This window comes from Solanum stenotomum, chromosome 3 (assembly GCF_019186545.1).
Source record: "Solanum stenotomum isolate F172 chromosome 3, ASM1918654v1, whole genome shotgun sequence".
Lineage (NCBI taxonomy): Eukaryota > Viridiplantae > Streptophyta > Magnoliopsida > Solanales > Solanaceae > Solanum > Solanum stenotomum.
In genome coordinates this window covers 63,883,515-63,899,911 of record NC_064284.1, presented here as the reverse complement: position 1 = coordinate 63,899,911, position 16,397 = coordinate 63,883,515, and the positions used below count along the sequence as shown (strand labels likewise).

Genomic DNA, 16,397 nt, shown 5'->3' with positions numbered 1-16,397 from the left:
CGAAAATGTTATAAATACATCAGATCTCTCTATTATATATAGTTATTTTCTATAACAATATTTCCATATCCAAGTTCCTTTGGAGTCGATTTCAATGTTATATCATATTACATGTTCTCAATGACAACATTTTGCTATAACAATCATAAAATATCCAAACAAATACAACGTTATAGAAAAATTGATTAAATGACTATTTTGCCCTTGGTAGAATCCTATCCTTGAAGGCCTCCACAGTCAATCCTTTATCCAAATAAACAATATTTGAGGGGTCAAATGGTCCTTTTATTCTGTCTATGCATTTGATCACTGCCCTTGCTGGAAGCAAACTTTTTGATGGATCTGGACTTGTCCCATAACTCAAGCATGATGAAAACCCCTAAAAATAATAAATAGCATAATTAATCAAATATCCATATGGACAAATAACAACAAAATACTAATTATATATATATCATCAGACATCTCTATAATAACTACACAATATATTTTACTATAATCTTAAGTTTTCTTTAGAATTGATTTTTATGTTATATTACTTTCTATAACATCATTACTTTATAACATATAAAAGTATTAGATATTTTCCTTTTTAGTCAGTTTTAGAAAAAATGACACATTTTCTTTTGATACAATCAAATTTTATCTATGTTGGACCCTCACTTATTTGGTAAAAATCCGTAAAGACGTACTCTTTTTAATGGTAATTTTGAAATATTGCAAAATCTCATTTCATCATATTTCTTGAACTTTGTATTTAGTCAAATTAAATTATGAAATTGAGACGGAAAAAATAATTAACTATGGTACAAAGTATCTAAAATTTTAGCCATTGAAGTAAAAAAAAAAAGTTAAATTTACCTTGAAAATTAGAATTTCAACATCTTCCTCATCTACAAGAGCTTTCACAAGAAGAGCTTCATTTCTCATAGATTGACTATAAAACTCTAGCATTGCTAATTCCGAATTGTTATTATCTTCTTCTTCATCATCATCATTATCGTATATAATTCTTCTCCTTGCACGGCAAAGCACGATTGCCAAAGACATTCTGATAGTCGATTTATGAGAAGTGATAATAGTTTGAATTGAGTTGGAATTATGGTTGGGAAAATAGTATGGTAAAAGATAAGGTAAGCATTGTGAATTATTGCATTGGAATAATATTCTATTGTTCAACATGTTAGCCATAGGATAATGTACAAAAGGATGAGGTCCAAATTGGAGGAGCTCATTATAAGCCATTTAATTTTTATTTTGGGGATAAATAATGTTTTATAGGGAATAAATTTATACTTTAATATCGTATATAGTATTTCATAAGCTATGTTTTATGTATTTATAACAAGGCATGAGTTTAATTTTTAGGAGAAAAATTAAAAACCAGTCCATTAAAAGGATAAAATTGTGCAATTTATTCTTTGATCTTTAAAAGGGTGAATTGCACAAATATATTTGTTTTTTTTTATTGGGGGAGATTACTAATATAAAAATTAATGACTACTTTCACAACTTGAATCGATAACTTATTCAATTACATTAATAAAATAGTGGTTATTTCTGAATTTTGTCTCATTATTTTGTCCATTGTATTCATTAGTGATACAGAATTTGCAAGCCCGTATATCAATGCTGAAACAAGCCCAAGAAAAAAAAGCCCAATAGTAGAATATATCAATTTTATTTATTTATTTTTTTACAGAAATTTATAGTGTTAAGAGCTAAGTACATTTTATCTCTATTTCTTTTTCTAAATTACAAAAAGTTCTTAAAATTATAGAATCTCGAATACATTAAAAAACCTGCGGATATACAACTCACAGATGTATCCGAGAGGGGAGAGATGTAGCTCATGGACGTATCTGAAAGGGGAGGGATGTATTTGTGAGGGGATAGAGATGTATCTAAGAGGAGAGAGATGTATCCAAGAGGGGAGAAATGTATCCGATATGGGATATGGATGTATCCGAGAGAGGATAAAATTGTATTCGAGAGGGAATTTTTATAATTTTTTTAAATAATAAGAAATTTTAGGTGCATTTATGTAATTTTTTCAAAGAGTTCCTAACTCTATTGAGCATCCACAACTATAGGTGGACATTTGGATAGTTCTAATTGAATATGAAAATTTTGGTTAAGATATTCAACTTTCTAATTTAAAAATCCAAGATCCAATTCCAATTTAAATAAGTTTGGATTGGATTGATTTTCATTAACTTTGGTTTTGAATTAATGGATTTTGGTTATTTTGGATTTTGAGTCTATAAGTCTAGTGGATATCCATATTTATGTCAATTTCCTTAATAAATTTTCATTCTCCCCACAATTATTATCCAAATAAATATTTATTCAAATAATGAAATCGTTATCAAGGAAATCTTTAATCTAAACAGAGTAAAATTATTTCTTAGATTGGATCATACTACTAATAGCCCTATTTCCAACATAGCGAAAAATTGCAAGCAAGAAATTACTTATACTCTTCCGTCTCAATTTACGCAATATACTTTTCAAATTGGAGAATCAAACGAGTTATTTTTATCACAATTATTTCATATGCCTTCTAAATACTTTGTATTTTTAATTTATTAATAATGGATTATAGCCGCCAGGCTAGACATACGGGAATCGTTGAAGAAGTGCCTCAACGCGCCGCAGCGAGGAGCGGAGTTAGGTGGGGGTTCGGACGAACCCAGTAGCTTTTTCATAGATCCTATGTTTGTATTAGAACATTATATATATAACTTATGAACTCCTTAACAAAGTTGAATGATGGCTCAACACTACAACAAATGTGATATTTAGCTACAAAATTATTAGGTACGATACTAAATTCGTCACTAATTATTCACTTTTTGTGACAAAAAATGTATTTCGTGTTTAAATTTATGAGCACAATACTTTTAGTGACGAAACATACAATTTCGTAGCAAAGTTTTGTCCATTTAAGTTTCCCACCAAAAAAAAATTTGGCACCATTTATTAAGTACTATTAGTGACACATTTTAAGTTATCAATGACAACTTATTTTGTCACTAATAATGCATCCAATTTGTGACAAATTATTATTTGTTTTAGATGAGTTATAATTTTGGACACGAATAAATTTTGTCACTACAAATAAGTTATTGCAATAGCGACAAATTTAAATTTGTAGTCAAATGTTGTAAGCTTTAGCCACAAAATTTATATTTAATTGCTATCTAAATTTCTGTCACTAATAATATAATCAATTAGCGACAAAAATTTTCTTGTCTCTAATCAACTTGTGACTTAGTGACAACATAGTTTTGCCACATAATATGCAATATCTAAATAGCAAAAATTTAAAATTTGCAGCTCAATAATTTAATTATTTTCTAAAAATTTTTTTAGCAAAATATAAAATAATATTTGATTAGGCTTATTATTTACAATTGCAAGTAGCAACTAACGAATATTTCTTTAAAGCGTTCTCTATAGGTAACAACAAAAGAAAACTATAGAATGATATAATGATAACGTCGAACTATATCTTGAGAAAATTCAAGTGTCGATGCTAACATAAAATCTAATGTGAGTGGGGATTGTGATATCACAGAGCAATTATACAAAAGATAACATCGACACTAAGTCTATTTTGCAAAAGTTATAAATATTTTATGGATATTTAATTAACTATGTTCTATAATGACTGAAAATAAGTTTAATTGTGGAGGTCTTGAGAACCCCAACTATTTGATTATAATAAAATTATGATGTTCGAATTTTGTTGCATATCTAAATATTAAGATGTGTATTTTGATCTAGATTTATAAATTTAAATATGCATCTCTATTGAGATGGTTGTGAGTGTAGATACCCTATTTTGACCAAAGATATTTAAAATTAATTAATCAATTCTTTTTCTTTAACTTAATTAAGTTTCTTTGAATTTCAAACAAAGTGAAATAATAACTATTTATAAATGTCAAAAATATTTTTTAAAACTATTGTTGGTGCTATTTTGTTATTTCATTTAGCAAAATATCCTAATATATTATTATATGTTTTACATATAATTTTAAATATTAATTATTTAATTTTATTAATTTAACACTACTTTATTTATTAAAAAAACAAGCATTTTAAATGAGTATGTTTTTTATTTTGTCAAATTAAAGCCAACTGTGCTTTAATTATGATCAGGACTCCATTATTACTAATAACTACTTTATTTTGCTAAATCGAAAGGATTTTATTATTAAATTAGTTAAACGATTATCTCAATTTTACTTCATATTGCCTTTGTTTCATAAATATCTTTAATTATAAATAATTGTTAAATTTTATTATTTAATCACTAATTGGTCACAATTGCAATGCGAATCGGTTATGTTTGAAATAGTCATGGCTATAACTTAAAGATGATTGATTGATTTTTAAATTTAATTTGAGTCTTTTTCACTCTTAAAGATCAACTTTTTTGTCTTAGCTCTTTTCCACGCTCAAGTTTAGTAAGATGGTTTTGATAATTTGTCCCTTCTAATAAAATTTTCTACCCTGTTTAGTATATTTTTTTTCTTGAAAAAAAAAGCTTTACTTTAGAAAATTCTAACTTTTGCCCGTAAGACAAATGTTCAAGATATTTTAAGACACTAAACCTTCTCAATTGACATGAAGTTCTGCCTATCAGCAAAAATTAAAACTTAGGTATGATATCCACCAGACATGAGTTCTAACTTTTTTTTCCTGTAAGACATTCAATCAAGACATTTTAAAACAATAATTTGCTTAATTCAAACTTCAATTAAGATAAATTTAATTTTTTTATTTTAAAAAATACTATTATACAACATATCCAAGTAATTTGTGAACTTTGTCTCCTTGCACTCTAGTGTTCTTTTTTGTAAAAAAAAATAGTACAATAATTTAAACTACGAGTTACTTGTGTTTGGCCTATGAGTTTGTTTTGTGTTAGAGACTTTTTGAGGGTTTTTTAAAAATATGATCTAATTATTTTATTGACGACTAACATTATGTACTTTCGTTAAGATCATATTGACAAAATCAACAGCATAGGCTGGAAAACATCAGGCTTCCTCCATTGATGGAGGTTTGAAGCTCACGAGAGAATATTCAGAGAGAGAAAGTGGAAAGATATTATTGAGAATCAAAACTGAAAATAAACAATACAGGGTATTGTGTATATATACACATTGTTCAACTAACCAACTTGATCTGACACAATAACAAACTTAACCAACTGATTTTGTGAACTCAACTAATTCTATGAACTCTAAAGCTAAATGTGATGAATTAAACTAATTACAAACTAATTGAAACTGATTGTAATCTCATCACCCCCCCCCCCCTCAAGTTGGAGGTGAGCTAAACACAGACAACTTGCCCAAAAGTGTAGCATGCTTAACACCAGTTAAGGCTTTGGTGAAAACATCTGCCAATTGAGAGCTTGTAAGAATGTGTCGAAGTGTGATCAGGCCTTGTTGGAGCTTGGTTCTGACAAAGTGACAGTTGACCTCTATGTGTTTAGTTCTCTCATGAAAAACTGGGTTCTTAGCTATGTGGACTGCTGCCTGACTATCACAGAAAACAGGTATAGGCAAGGAACATTGCACTGTCATCTCATCAAGCAACCTTTCAAGCCATATCAATTCACCCACCACTTGTCTCACAGCTCTGTACTCAGCTTCTGCAGAAGATAAAGAGACTGTGGCTTGTTTCTTGGACTTCCAACTAATGGGACTATTACCCATGAGGACCAGGTAACCACTAACTGACTTCCTTGAATCAGGACAAGTAGCCCAATCGGAATCACAAAAAGCATTGACAGTGAGGTCAGGTTTAGTGGAAACAAAAACTCCTAAAGTAGGATCTTGTTTGAGATATCTTAGGACATGGTAAGCAACCTTCAAATGAGGTTCTCTGGGTGACTGCATGAACTGGCTGAGGTGCTGGACACTATATGCTATATCCATTTTTATGTTGGAGAGAAAATTGAGCTTGCCGACCAACTTTCGATAGTGAGTAGGATCCAATAATAACGTACCTTCTGTGGCTTTTAGTTTTTCAACAGGATCAAGTGGTGAAGTAGTGGTTTTGCAGTCAAGTAAATCGAACTCCTTCAGGAGGTCAAGAGTAAACTTTCTTTGTGAAATGAGGACACCATCAGGTCTATATAGCATTTCCAATCCCAAAAAATAATGTAGTTTCCCCAAGTCCTCTATTCTAAACTGATCATGTAAGAAAGCCTTCAAAGAGGCAATTTCCTCAAAGTCAGTCCCAGTCAAGATGATATCGTCAACATATACAGCAACAAATACTAGTGAGCACCCTTTCTTCTTATAAAACAGTAAATAGTCACTGTTTGAATGAGTGTGCCCCTTTGAGCAGAGGCTGCTAGCTAATTTGTCATACCACTACCTGCTAGCTTGTTTCAACCCATACAATGACTTCTTCAATCTGCAAACCATGTCTTTACCATCTATTGCAAGTCCTTGTGGCAATGTCATGAAGACCTCCTCATTCAAGTCACCATGAAGGAAGGCATTATTAACATCTAACTGATACAAGTCCCAACCTTTCTTAACAGCTAAGGAAATAAGAGTCCTTACAGTAGTCATTTTCACTACAGGTGAAAAGGTCCCATTGTAGTCTATGCCAGCCTGCTGTGTGTACCCTTTCACTTTCAATCTTGCCTTAAATCTCTCTATACTTCCATCTGCCTTGTACTTAATTTTATACACCCATCTGCACCCAATGGCATGCTTGCCTTTAGGCAAAGGGACCAGTTCCCATGTGTCATTTGCATACAAAACATCAAATTCTTGTGTCATTGCCATTTGCCATGCAGGGTTTATCATTGCTTCTTCATAAGAGGAAGGTTCACTGTCATGTGAAATGGTATGAACTAGCTGCTGACTCTTGGGACATAGGGAGGTTAAACAGACATAGTCATGATTAGACATAAATGAGGTAAGGGAATGTAGTGGAGCAGAGGTATCAGCATTAGAAGTGGAAGGATGCAGTTTAGACAAGGTGTAGTTGTATTCTTTTAGGTAGGTGGGGGTGTGAATGGACCTTGTTGTCCTTCTAGGTTCTTGTGGAGCAGCACTATGTGAGAGTGTGAGAGCAATTTCAGGCTGTGTACATGGATTCAGTGTAGTTTCAGTATCATTATTATTAGTGGACACATGCTCATGAGTAACTCTTAGTGATGCATGAGAATTCAACACTTCATCATGAACAAAAGTATTATTTGTACCAGGTACACTGGGCAATTTATCAGAATGATGAACAAGTGAATTTATGACAGAATTAAAACTTGAATTGATAGGAGTAGTAACAAAAAGAAAAATAGTTTCATGAAAAAGAACATCCCTAGATACATGAATTCTTTTGGTAGCCAAGTCTAGGACCTTGCAACCTTTTGTATTGTAGGGATATCCAACAAAAATGTATGGTGTGGTTCTTGGTTCAAATTTATCCTTGTGGCTTTTCAAGGTGGTTGGAAAACAAAGGCATCCAAAGCTTCTAAGGTGGGAATAGGTTGGCCTTTTTTGATACAGTAACTCATATGGGGATTTGTTATGTAACAACTTTGTGGGCAGTCTATTGATGAGATATGTAGCAGTGAGGACACATTCTCCCCAATATCTTACAGGTAATTTTGATTGGAACAGGAGTGCCCTTGCTGTTTCAAAAAGATATTTATGTTTCCTTTCTACTACACCATTCTGTTGAGGTGTATAAGGGTAGGATTTTTGGTGTATGATGCCTTTTTCTTGAAAAAAACAAGTTGCTTCTGCATATGTGAACTCCAAGACATTATCAGATCTGATGGCTTTAAGTTTAGTTTGGAATTGAGTTTCTATGAGAGTTACAAAAGCTTTTACAGTTTGTAATGCATTGCTTTTACACCTAAGTAATTGTGTCCAAGTAGACCTGATATGATCATCTACCATAGTGAAGAAGTAATGATAACCATCATGAGTGGGCACATGATATGGTCCCCATAGGTCAATGTGAAGTAGTTCAAATACCTTGGTGGTTGTGGTAGTGCTGTCAGGGAAGGGCATTCTGGTTTGTCTAGCCATAGGGCATATGGCACAAGTAAAAGGTTGTTTGTTTGAAAAATGTATTGGTATGGTAGAGATACCTCTCATCTTTACAAAAGGCACATGTCTTAGTCTAGTATGCCACAAGAATTCACTACCTTGAGCATGAGTATGAACAAAATTAACAGCAAAAGAAGGAAAACTATTAACAGACCTTGAAGGAAAACCAACAGTACAAACTTCTTTATTGGAAACATGAGAACTGTTTATATTGGATGGTGCTGAAGTTTGACATTCAGTCCCAGTTAAGACTTGCTTATTTTGAACTNCTAGTCTAGTATGCCACAAGAATTCACTACCTTGAGCATGAGTATGAACAGAATTAACAGCAAAAGAAGGAAAACTATTAACAGACCTTGAAGGAAAACCAACAGTACAAACTTCTTTATTGGAAACATGAGAACATTTTACATTGGATGGTGCTGAAGTTTGACATTCAGTCCCAGTTAAGACTTGCTTATTTTGATGCTGGTAATTGGAAAAACAATCAGTAGAACAACAAATGACATGAGATAAACCACCAGAAGTTGGTCCACAGCTGTGGCATTTTGGACAGAAAAAATACAGTCCATTCCTAGCTCTACCAAGTGCCAGAGGGCTCTTCAGAGAAGGGCCCTGCAATAGACAAGAAAAGCTGTCAAAACTGACTGTTCCTTTGAGCTGGAGTGCCAAACAATGAACTGAAATTAAGTTGAATTTGAAACTAGGTATGAATAAAACTTTGTACAGAGTTAAAGTTGAACTCAAACAAACATCACCAATTTCAGTTACTTTGACCTTGTATCCATTTGGTAAGGTGATCAAGGAGGGATAAGGTAGTGTCCTGAGGTTAGTGAGGGCATTTTTGGTGTAAGTCATATGATGTGATGCTCTTGAATCTATGATCCAAGAATTAACAGCTAATCTAGCACATTTACATGACAAATTACCTATCTCAGTAATTGAAGAATAACAAGCCAATATACCTGTTAGGTTCACTGCTCCACTAAGCATATCTCCTGAGCCATCAGTCCCATTTCCAGCCTGCAGAGATCCTAGGAGGTTGAGTAGCTGCTCATATTGACCTTTGGACAGATTCACTGGCATTTGCTTCATTAACTCATCAGGTACCTCATTTCGGCTCATGTCTTCTTCAGAATTGTACACATTTGTTGCAGACCCTTAGCTTCTTCCTTTGAAAGGTCTAGAATTGGATGGGTAACCATGAAGTTTGTAGCACCTATCCTTGGTATGTCCAGTACGTTTGCAAAAGTCACAAAATAAATTTGATTTGTTACTAGTACTGGAGTTGCCTCTGAAAATAGTGTTGGTGTTGGGATTGGAGCTGCTAGCACCTCCTTTTGAGGAGGTGTAGCTGGTCCTAAAACCTTTGGATCCTGCAGCAACATTAGATGAAACAGAGGCATTCAATGAAGTGGATTCCAAAACAGTGTAATTGTGAGGCCTGACTTCCCTTTGTCTTTCCTCTTGTGATAATATGGCAAAAGCTTGTGCCATACTAGGCAATGTAGACATCATGAGAATGCTTCTTCTCACAACAGTGTACATTTCATTCAAGCCCATCAAAAAATGCACCAGTCTCCTATCCTGTTCAGCTTGGTGCATTTTGGCTTTACCACCACAAACACACACACAACTACATTGAGAGTGAACATCAAGAATGCTTATTTCTTCCCATAATTTCTTCATCTTCGTGTAATAACTAGTGACATCCAAAGTCCCTTGTACAAGATCATTGATCTCCTTTTGCAACTGATAGAGTTTACAACCATTAGTCTGGTCATATCTATCTTCCAGTTCATCCCAGAGTTCCTTGGCATTGTTAGCATACTGTAAACTGTCGCGCAGATCAGGTGAGAGGGAATTAAGGATCCATGAAGTCACCATATCATCACACCTCTCCCACTGCATGAAAGAAGGATCTGTAGAAGTTGGCTTAACAACTTTGCCAGTGATGAAACCAGTCTTACTTTTAACAGATAGAGCCCTGAGAACAGCTCGTCTCCAAGATCTGTACCCAGTTCCGTAAAAAACAGCTGGTAATAATGTTGAACCTGCATTCTCAGAATGCAAGTAGAGTGGACTACCGAAATCCAATTGAGCAGGAACAGCAGGTGCATCTCCCATGGATAAAGATTGGAGAGTAATTGGAAACAATCCGAGAAGAGAAAGAAGAACAAATAGCAGGGGAACAAAAAATCACAAAATCCCTAAATCATAGTCGTGAAATCGAACTGAGAATCGAAGGATACGCAATACTCACGAAACAATGTGGATGCGGAAAGTAGGAATCATCCCCTGTGCTCTGATACCATGACAAAATCAACAACATAGGCAGGAAAACATCAAGCTTCCTCCATTGATGGAGGTTTGAAGCTCACAAGAGAATATTCAGAGAGAGAGAAAGTGGAAAGATATTATTGAGAATCAAAACTGAAAATAAACAATACAGGGTATTGTGTATATATATACGCATTGTTCAACTAACCAACTTGATCTGACACAATAACAAACTTAACCAACTAATTTTGTGAACTCGACTAATTCTATGAACTCTAAAGCTAAATGTGATTAATTAAACTAATTACAAACTAATTGGAACTGATTGTAATCTCATCATAATAATCTTTTAATGAGATTATTTTAATATTATTTTAGTTCTAAAATATTATATGATCATGAGTGACACTTTTTGTTATTATGTTAAATGTTTTATTTTGTTATGTTGAGTTTATATTATTATATGATATTTGCTAAGTTTAAAAAATATAAATTTAATATTTGTCATGATGTTAATTTAATAAATTTTCATGTTACATATCACGACTTAGACTTTTTCTTGTAAAATTTTTATATTGATGAATTAATTAATCTTGTAAAATATGAGAAAATTTGCCACCAGGTATAAATTTTCAAATTAACGAGAAACTAGTAAATTATTACCATTTACAAATTTGAACGCCATCAAATGTTTGTTGTTTTAGTTGTTTTAATTATATGTTAATGGATGAATTTTATTATTATTTGAGATATTTTTATTATTTGTTTTTCAATTTATGTAATTCTAATTTAAAAAATAATATCAATATGAATAATTAAATGTCATCGAATATTTGTGTTCATCAAAAGATTGTATTGTCAAAGGTAACTTTTAGCAACGACTAACTCAAACTTTTCAAGAAAAATATTTTTATCACAAATAAATTATTTCGTCATAAGTCGACTACATTTAGTGACAAAATATATTGTCACTAATCATGATAATTTATAGTGACAAGTATATCTTGTTGGTAAATATGATACTTTTAGTGACAAGATGATAGATTTAACTATGAAATTGTTAACCTTTTTATAATATGATAAATTTGTCCCTAATTTATATATTTTAGGATGAAATAATTTTGTGTACATAAAAAGCAGTCATTAGTGACAAAACTACATTTGTTCAACTACGAAATACATATACTTTAGAGACAATTGAAGTTGTCACTGATTGAACTCAATAAATAGTGACGGTGTAATTTTGTCGGTGAAAATAACTTTTTAGTGACAAAATCATACTATTAACTACAAAAAATTTACACTTTTTATGACAAATAAATTCGTCCCAAATATCGACACATTTGGGGGCGATTATTCTTTTTGTAGGTAATATAACTTTTTTAGTGACGATGCACTAAATCGTCTTTGTATACATTTAGTGACGACTGATTGACGAATTTTTTTTCGTCACACAAGATCTTTGGTGACGAAATATGATTTATAAGTGACGAAATCATTTGTCCTTGATAGTCAAATTTGTTGTAGTGCAATGCTAAGGAAGGGGTCATGAAAATGCTTTTCCACACCAGAGTTACGGGTTCAAACCCTATTATCATTAAAGTTAAATGTAAAACCTCTAAACTCATAATCCTGACTCTGTTTCTGGGTCCCGCTCGCAGCCACTACTTTGACTCTTACAATAGTGAATGAATCATTTTCTCTATAAAATATAGATAGTTTTCAAATATGTAAATATGAATTTACAATCAAAATTTTAGGAAGTACAAAATCTAAACCTAAATGAGGATTAATGTTGAAAACTAAAAAGTGTCAACAATCTATCTACTTACTGAAACATCAAATAATGATACATACTGAACTTATCTATGAACAATATAGCCCAAATTTGACCAACTTAAGATAGGGATATATACATGTAATTCAAAATAAATGTTTTTATCATTTTACATTAAAATTTAATGCTAGTGTATAGTAATTTTTAGTAACATTTTAATAGTGTCTTTAAATGAAGAAACAAAATTTTGACCAGCAAACATGAATTTGATTTGATGGAACTTGAAAGTTGAAAATCATATTCTTGACTAAAGAGAATCATATAAAAATTTGTGATCTTGAAATATTAGACTGGAAGGAGGTAGTGTATTATTTATGGTTAGAACGAATTCAATAATTTTTGTTTAAATTCGGTAATTTATATTAGAAATTATATTAAACATGTATAAATATTTAACTACAATCCTATTAACTAAAACGAGTTATCGATTCAATGACAATTCAAAATTCATAAACCTCAAATTTTAACTTTAACTTTGTCCCAAAGCACCTATCCTTTCATAACAAACATACCTTGATAAAAGTATCTCTGTAATAAATAAAAAAATACAGAGAATTAAATTCTCATTATATTCCACGCTATCTAGGGTTTAGGCAATGGAATAGAGATTGCTCCACAAAACATGACAAACAATTGTGATCGACTAGTTATTCTACCCGCCCTTCAATTAATTTGTTAGTTCTACCTCATTTAGCTAAGGTTTAGGAGGTTGCTTTGATAGAGTGTGACTCTAACTCAAATCGCGTTTTAATAAAAAAAAATTGAATTGCTTTATCTTCAAAAAATAGAACATGACAATTAATACTGGACTGTAATAGTATTATATTCAAATAATCGAAACCATTTGAAGAATAAGTTAGAGGCAAAGTTGTATTTAGCTACTACTTTAAATATGTTGTGCAGCACGAGGCTTTATTAGTGTATCAAAATAAACCTACCTTATCTACTATATAAATTATAAAGTCGTTCTTTGACTGATAATAATTGATTAGGATATAAAATTAAAATTAAAATTATTTATTAACTATTTTCTCCGTCTCAAATTATTTGTTGTCATTTCTAAAAATAGTTATATCAAATTATTTATTGTTTTAGAAGTTAAGTACAAAATTAATTATTTTTTTCCTATTTTATCATTGCTAAAAATTAATTTTGAAGATAAAAAAACACCTCATCAAAGTAAATATGCAATGAAGATTAGAATTATGTCTTAAAATATAAATGAGAGTAAATTTTTTTAAAAAAATTCATTAATATATTACTCTATTTTTTTAAAGGCGTAAAAACTAAAAACGCAATAAATAATTTAAGACTAACAAAATATGTAAGTCAGACAAGGTAGCCACCATTTGATAGTCTAACTTTCATAGAAATTAGTTGTTAAATCTCTTGTTTTTTTTAAAAAAAGCTATTTTTTTATTCATAAAGGTGACTACGTTAATGACCAGTGGATCTCCCAATTCCAAAGTATTTGACAAATATAAAAATAACTTAAAATAAGTTTTAAAATGATTTAATATAAGTTTGAAAGTGTTTATTAAGGTTAAAAATAATTAAAAATAAATTTGAAATGACATAAAATAAGTTAAAAATTAAAAGTAGATATCCTCTATTTTTTATTTTTTATTTAGAAAGTATTTTAATTTTTAATTTAAAACTATTTTTTTAAGCATATCCAAACGGGCTCTCTGCATTAAAAAAAAAATAGTGGATGATTTTTCTTTTTAACGAATAAAGACGGTGGATTTCTTTGTGAAGGAATATCCGTCACTTACTTTTCCAGCATATTTTTATGACGTAATTTCACAAAATTTTCAAAATTAATTTATCTTATAGAAATATATAATTGCCAACCTAATGTACTGTGTAACACATGTTATCTATAGATGAGTTGTTCTTTTCAGCCTCTAAAATTGACAATCGAGGACATAAAACTAAAGTCTTTAACATTATCATTTAAAAAAGGAAAATTTACGTAAAACTCACTAATTTAGGAGTTAATTACTTAGATATACTCTAGTTTGTAATATTATGTATTTTATCAGATTTTGATGCTTTCAAATATGTCTAGATACACGTATCTCGAATACATAATGGTCAAATTTAATTTAGGTATAATATGTTCTAGATACGTTGTATCCAACTAGATTCGCATGTATCTGGGCTACATGGCAAATCTCGCTAGCCTCCCTCGCCTCTCTCCATCTCGCTCGCAACTCTCCCATGTATCTGGTATCTCAGATACACTTCAATCCCTCCAGGTACATACAAATACATGTATATATCTAGTATGATCTAGTGTGATTCACATGTATCTGAGATACACACAAATCTCGCTCACCTCCCTCCCTAATCTCGCTCATCTCTCCCTATTTTTGTGTATTTGATAGCAAAAAAACATGTATCTAAGTGTAAGATACGTAAGAAACTCTTAATTAGTAATAAGATATGTAATATTTTGAAAGTACAAGTAATAATAGTATATATGATGTTAAAATATGTCTAATTATATAGTTTTTCCTTTAAAAAACTTCTTCTGTTAATAACGATCGTAATAAAGATGGATAGAAATTAAAAAAAATCTTTACATAGCCGTGAATAAAACTTAATTAAAATCTCAAAACGAGTATTAGACTATTTATTGAGTGATCTTTTGTTTGGAGAAAGACAACTTTAGACTAGCCACAAATTTCCAAAAGGTGAATAAACTAAAATATGGAATTAAAATGTCTAATATCAATCACAATAGTTTGTCTTTAACTTGCACTATATTTTGTGAGAAGAAATTTTAAATACTCATTGAAATTATTTTTCAAATTTTATATTTCAAGTTTGAAATTAAAATAATGTATCGGATGGTATGATATACAATTATTTGAAATAATTATCTACATATTATATTATTCAAATATTTGAAACCAAATCTATTTGAACAAGTTCAAGGCAAAGTTGTATTTAGCCACTACTTTCCATGTGTTGTGCAACACGAGATTTTTAGTGTAAAACTATATTAGTATTTTTCTTATTTATAAGTAAGTTGTTTGACCGAAGACTTCATTTAATTTCATAGATTGTCGATTAGGGATGATGTTGACTAATAATGGAGTGTTGGTAGTAGCTAGTGGTAATGATGGCTGACAATAGAAGTTGATAGTGATAATTGGTGATAGCGTTTAATAGTTATGACATATGATAGTGATAATTAATTATGATAATGAATAATGCGATAATTGACAATATATAACTGACGATTGGTGATTATTATAGTAATTATGATTGGTGATGATGGTCGTAAAAAAAAAACAATATAAATCAAATAAAATGAAAAAAAAAAGGATTAATTGATTAGGACATAAATTTGAATTTTCTAATTATTTTAGCACCAATTAAGAAATTGAAGAGGTCTAGTCAACCTTAGACAAGCTAACCACCATTTGTCAGTCCAAATTTATAGAATTATTTTGTTGTCAAAATCTCATTATTATAGTTTTCAAATAATTGAGATGTCAATGAGAATTAATTAGTAGAAAATATAGAACATGTCATGCATGTATAGCCACGTACGGCAAATACTTTTCCACTTTAGGGTGTGTTTGGTATGAAGGAAAACATTTTCCGGAAAATGTTTTCCAATTTTCTCATGTTTGGTTGGGCTAAATGTTTTGGAAAATGTTTTCCAAATCAACTCGTTTTCCTCAAATTTAAGGAAAATGACTTCCCTTCTAAACTTAAGGAAAACATTTTCAAAACTCTCTTCCAACTTCAAATTACAATTATTTTTTTATTGAAAAAATCAATTTATTTTGTTCCTACCATCAAACCACCCCAGCCACCCCCGCCCCCCCAAAAAAATAAATTTAAAGCTTATTTTTAAATTCAATTTTTTTACCCCACCCTCACTCCTACCCCCACCCCTCCCAAAAAAATATTAAAAATTATTTTTAAAAGATATTTCTAATTTCAATTTTTTATTTTTTTACTCCCACCCATTACCCTCGCCCCCACGCCCCTCATCAACCCCCCTATCGGCCCCAACTCCCTTCAAAAAGAAAAAAATTTAAGTTTGTTTTTAAAAAATATTTTCAACTTCAAATTTTTATTTTTTCATCCCGATCCTCGATCACCCACCCCCCTCCCCCGCCCAAAAAAAAATTGAGTTTGTTTTTAAAAAATATTTACAAATT

General features: G+C 31.0%; 1 protein-coding gene across 1 annotated transcript; it reads right to left on the bottom strand.

The window, feature by feature from the left end:
- Positions 1-89: 89 nt before the first annotated feature.
- Positions 90-1,249, bottom strand: LOC125860526 (uncharacterized). Its single transcript, XM_049540508.1, has 2 exons — positions 862-1,249; positions 90-379 (listed from the first exon to the last, which is right to left on the bottom strand). Exons 1-2 carry the CDS (start codon positions 1,243-1,245, stop codon positions 194-196), a joined length of 570 nt encoding a protein of 189 aa, XP_049396465.1. The 5' UTR covers positions 1,246-1,249; the 3' UTR covers positions 90-193.
- Positions 1,250-16,397: the final 15,148 nt, after the last annotated feature.

Excerpts from the sequence above, each read along its gene's own strand:
- LOC125860526 (XM_049540508.1), bottom strand. The coding sequence starts at position 1,245 with ATGGCTTATAATGAGCTCCTCCAATTTGGACCTCATCCTTTTGTACAT. Across the intron at positions 380-861 it reads TTGAAATTCTAATTTTCAAG|GGGTTTTCATCATGCTTGAG; the intron begins GTAAATTTAACT and ends TATTATTTTTAG.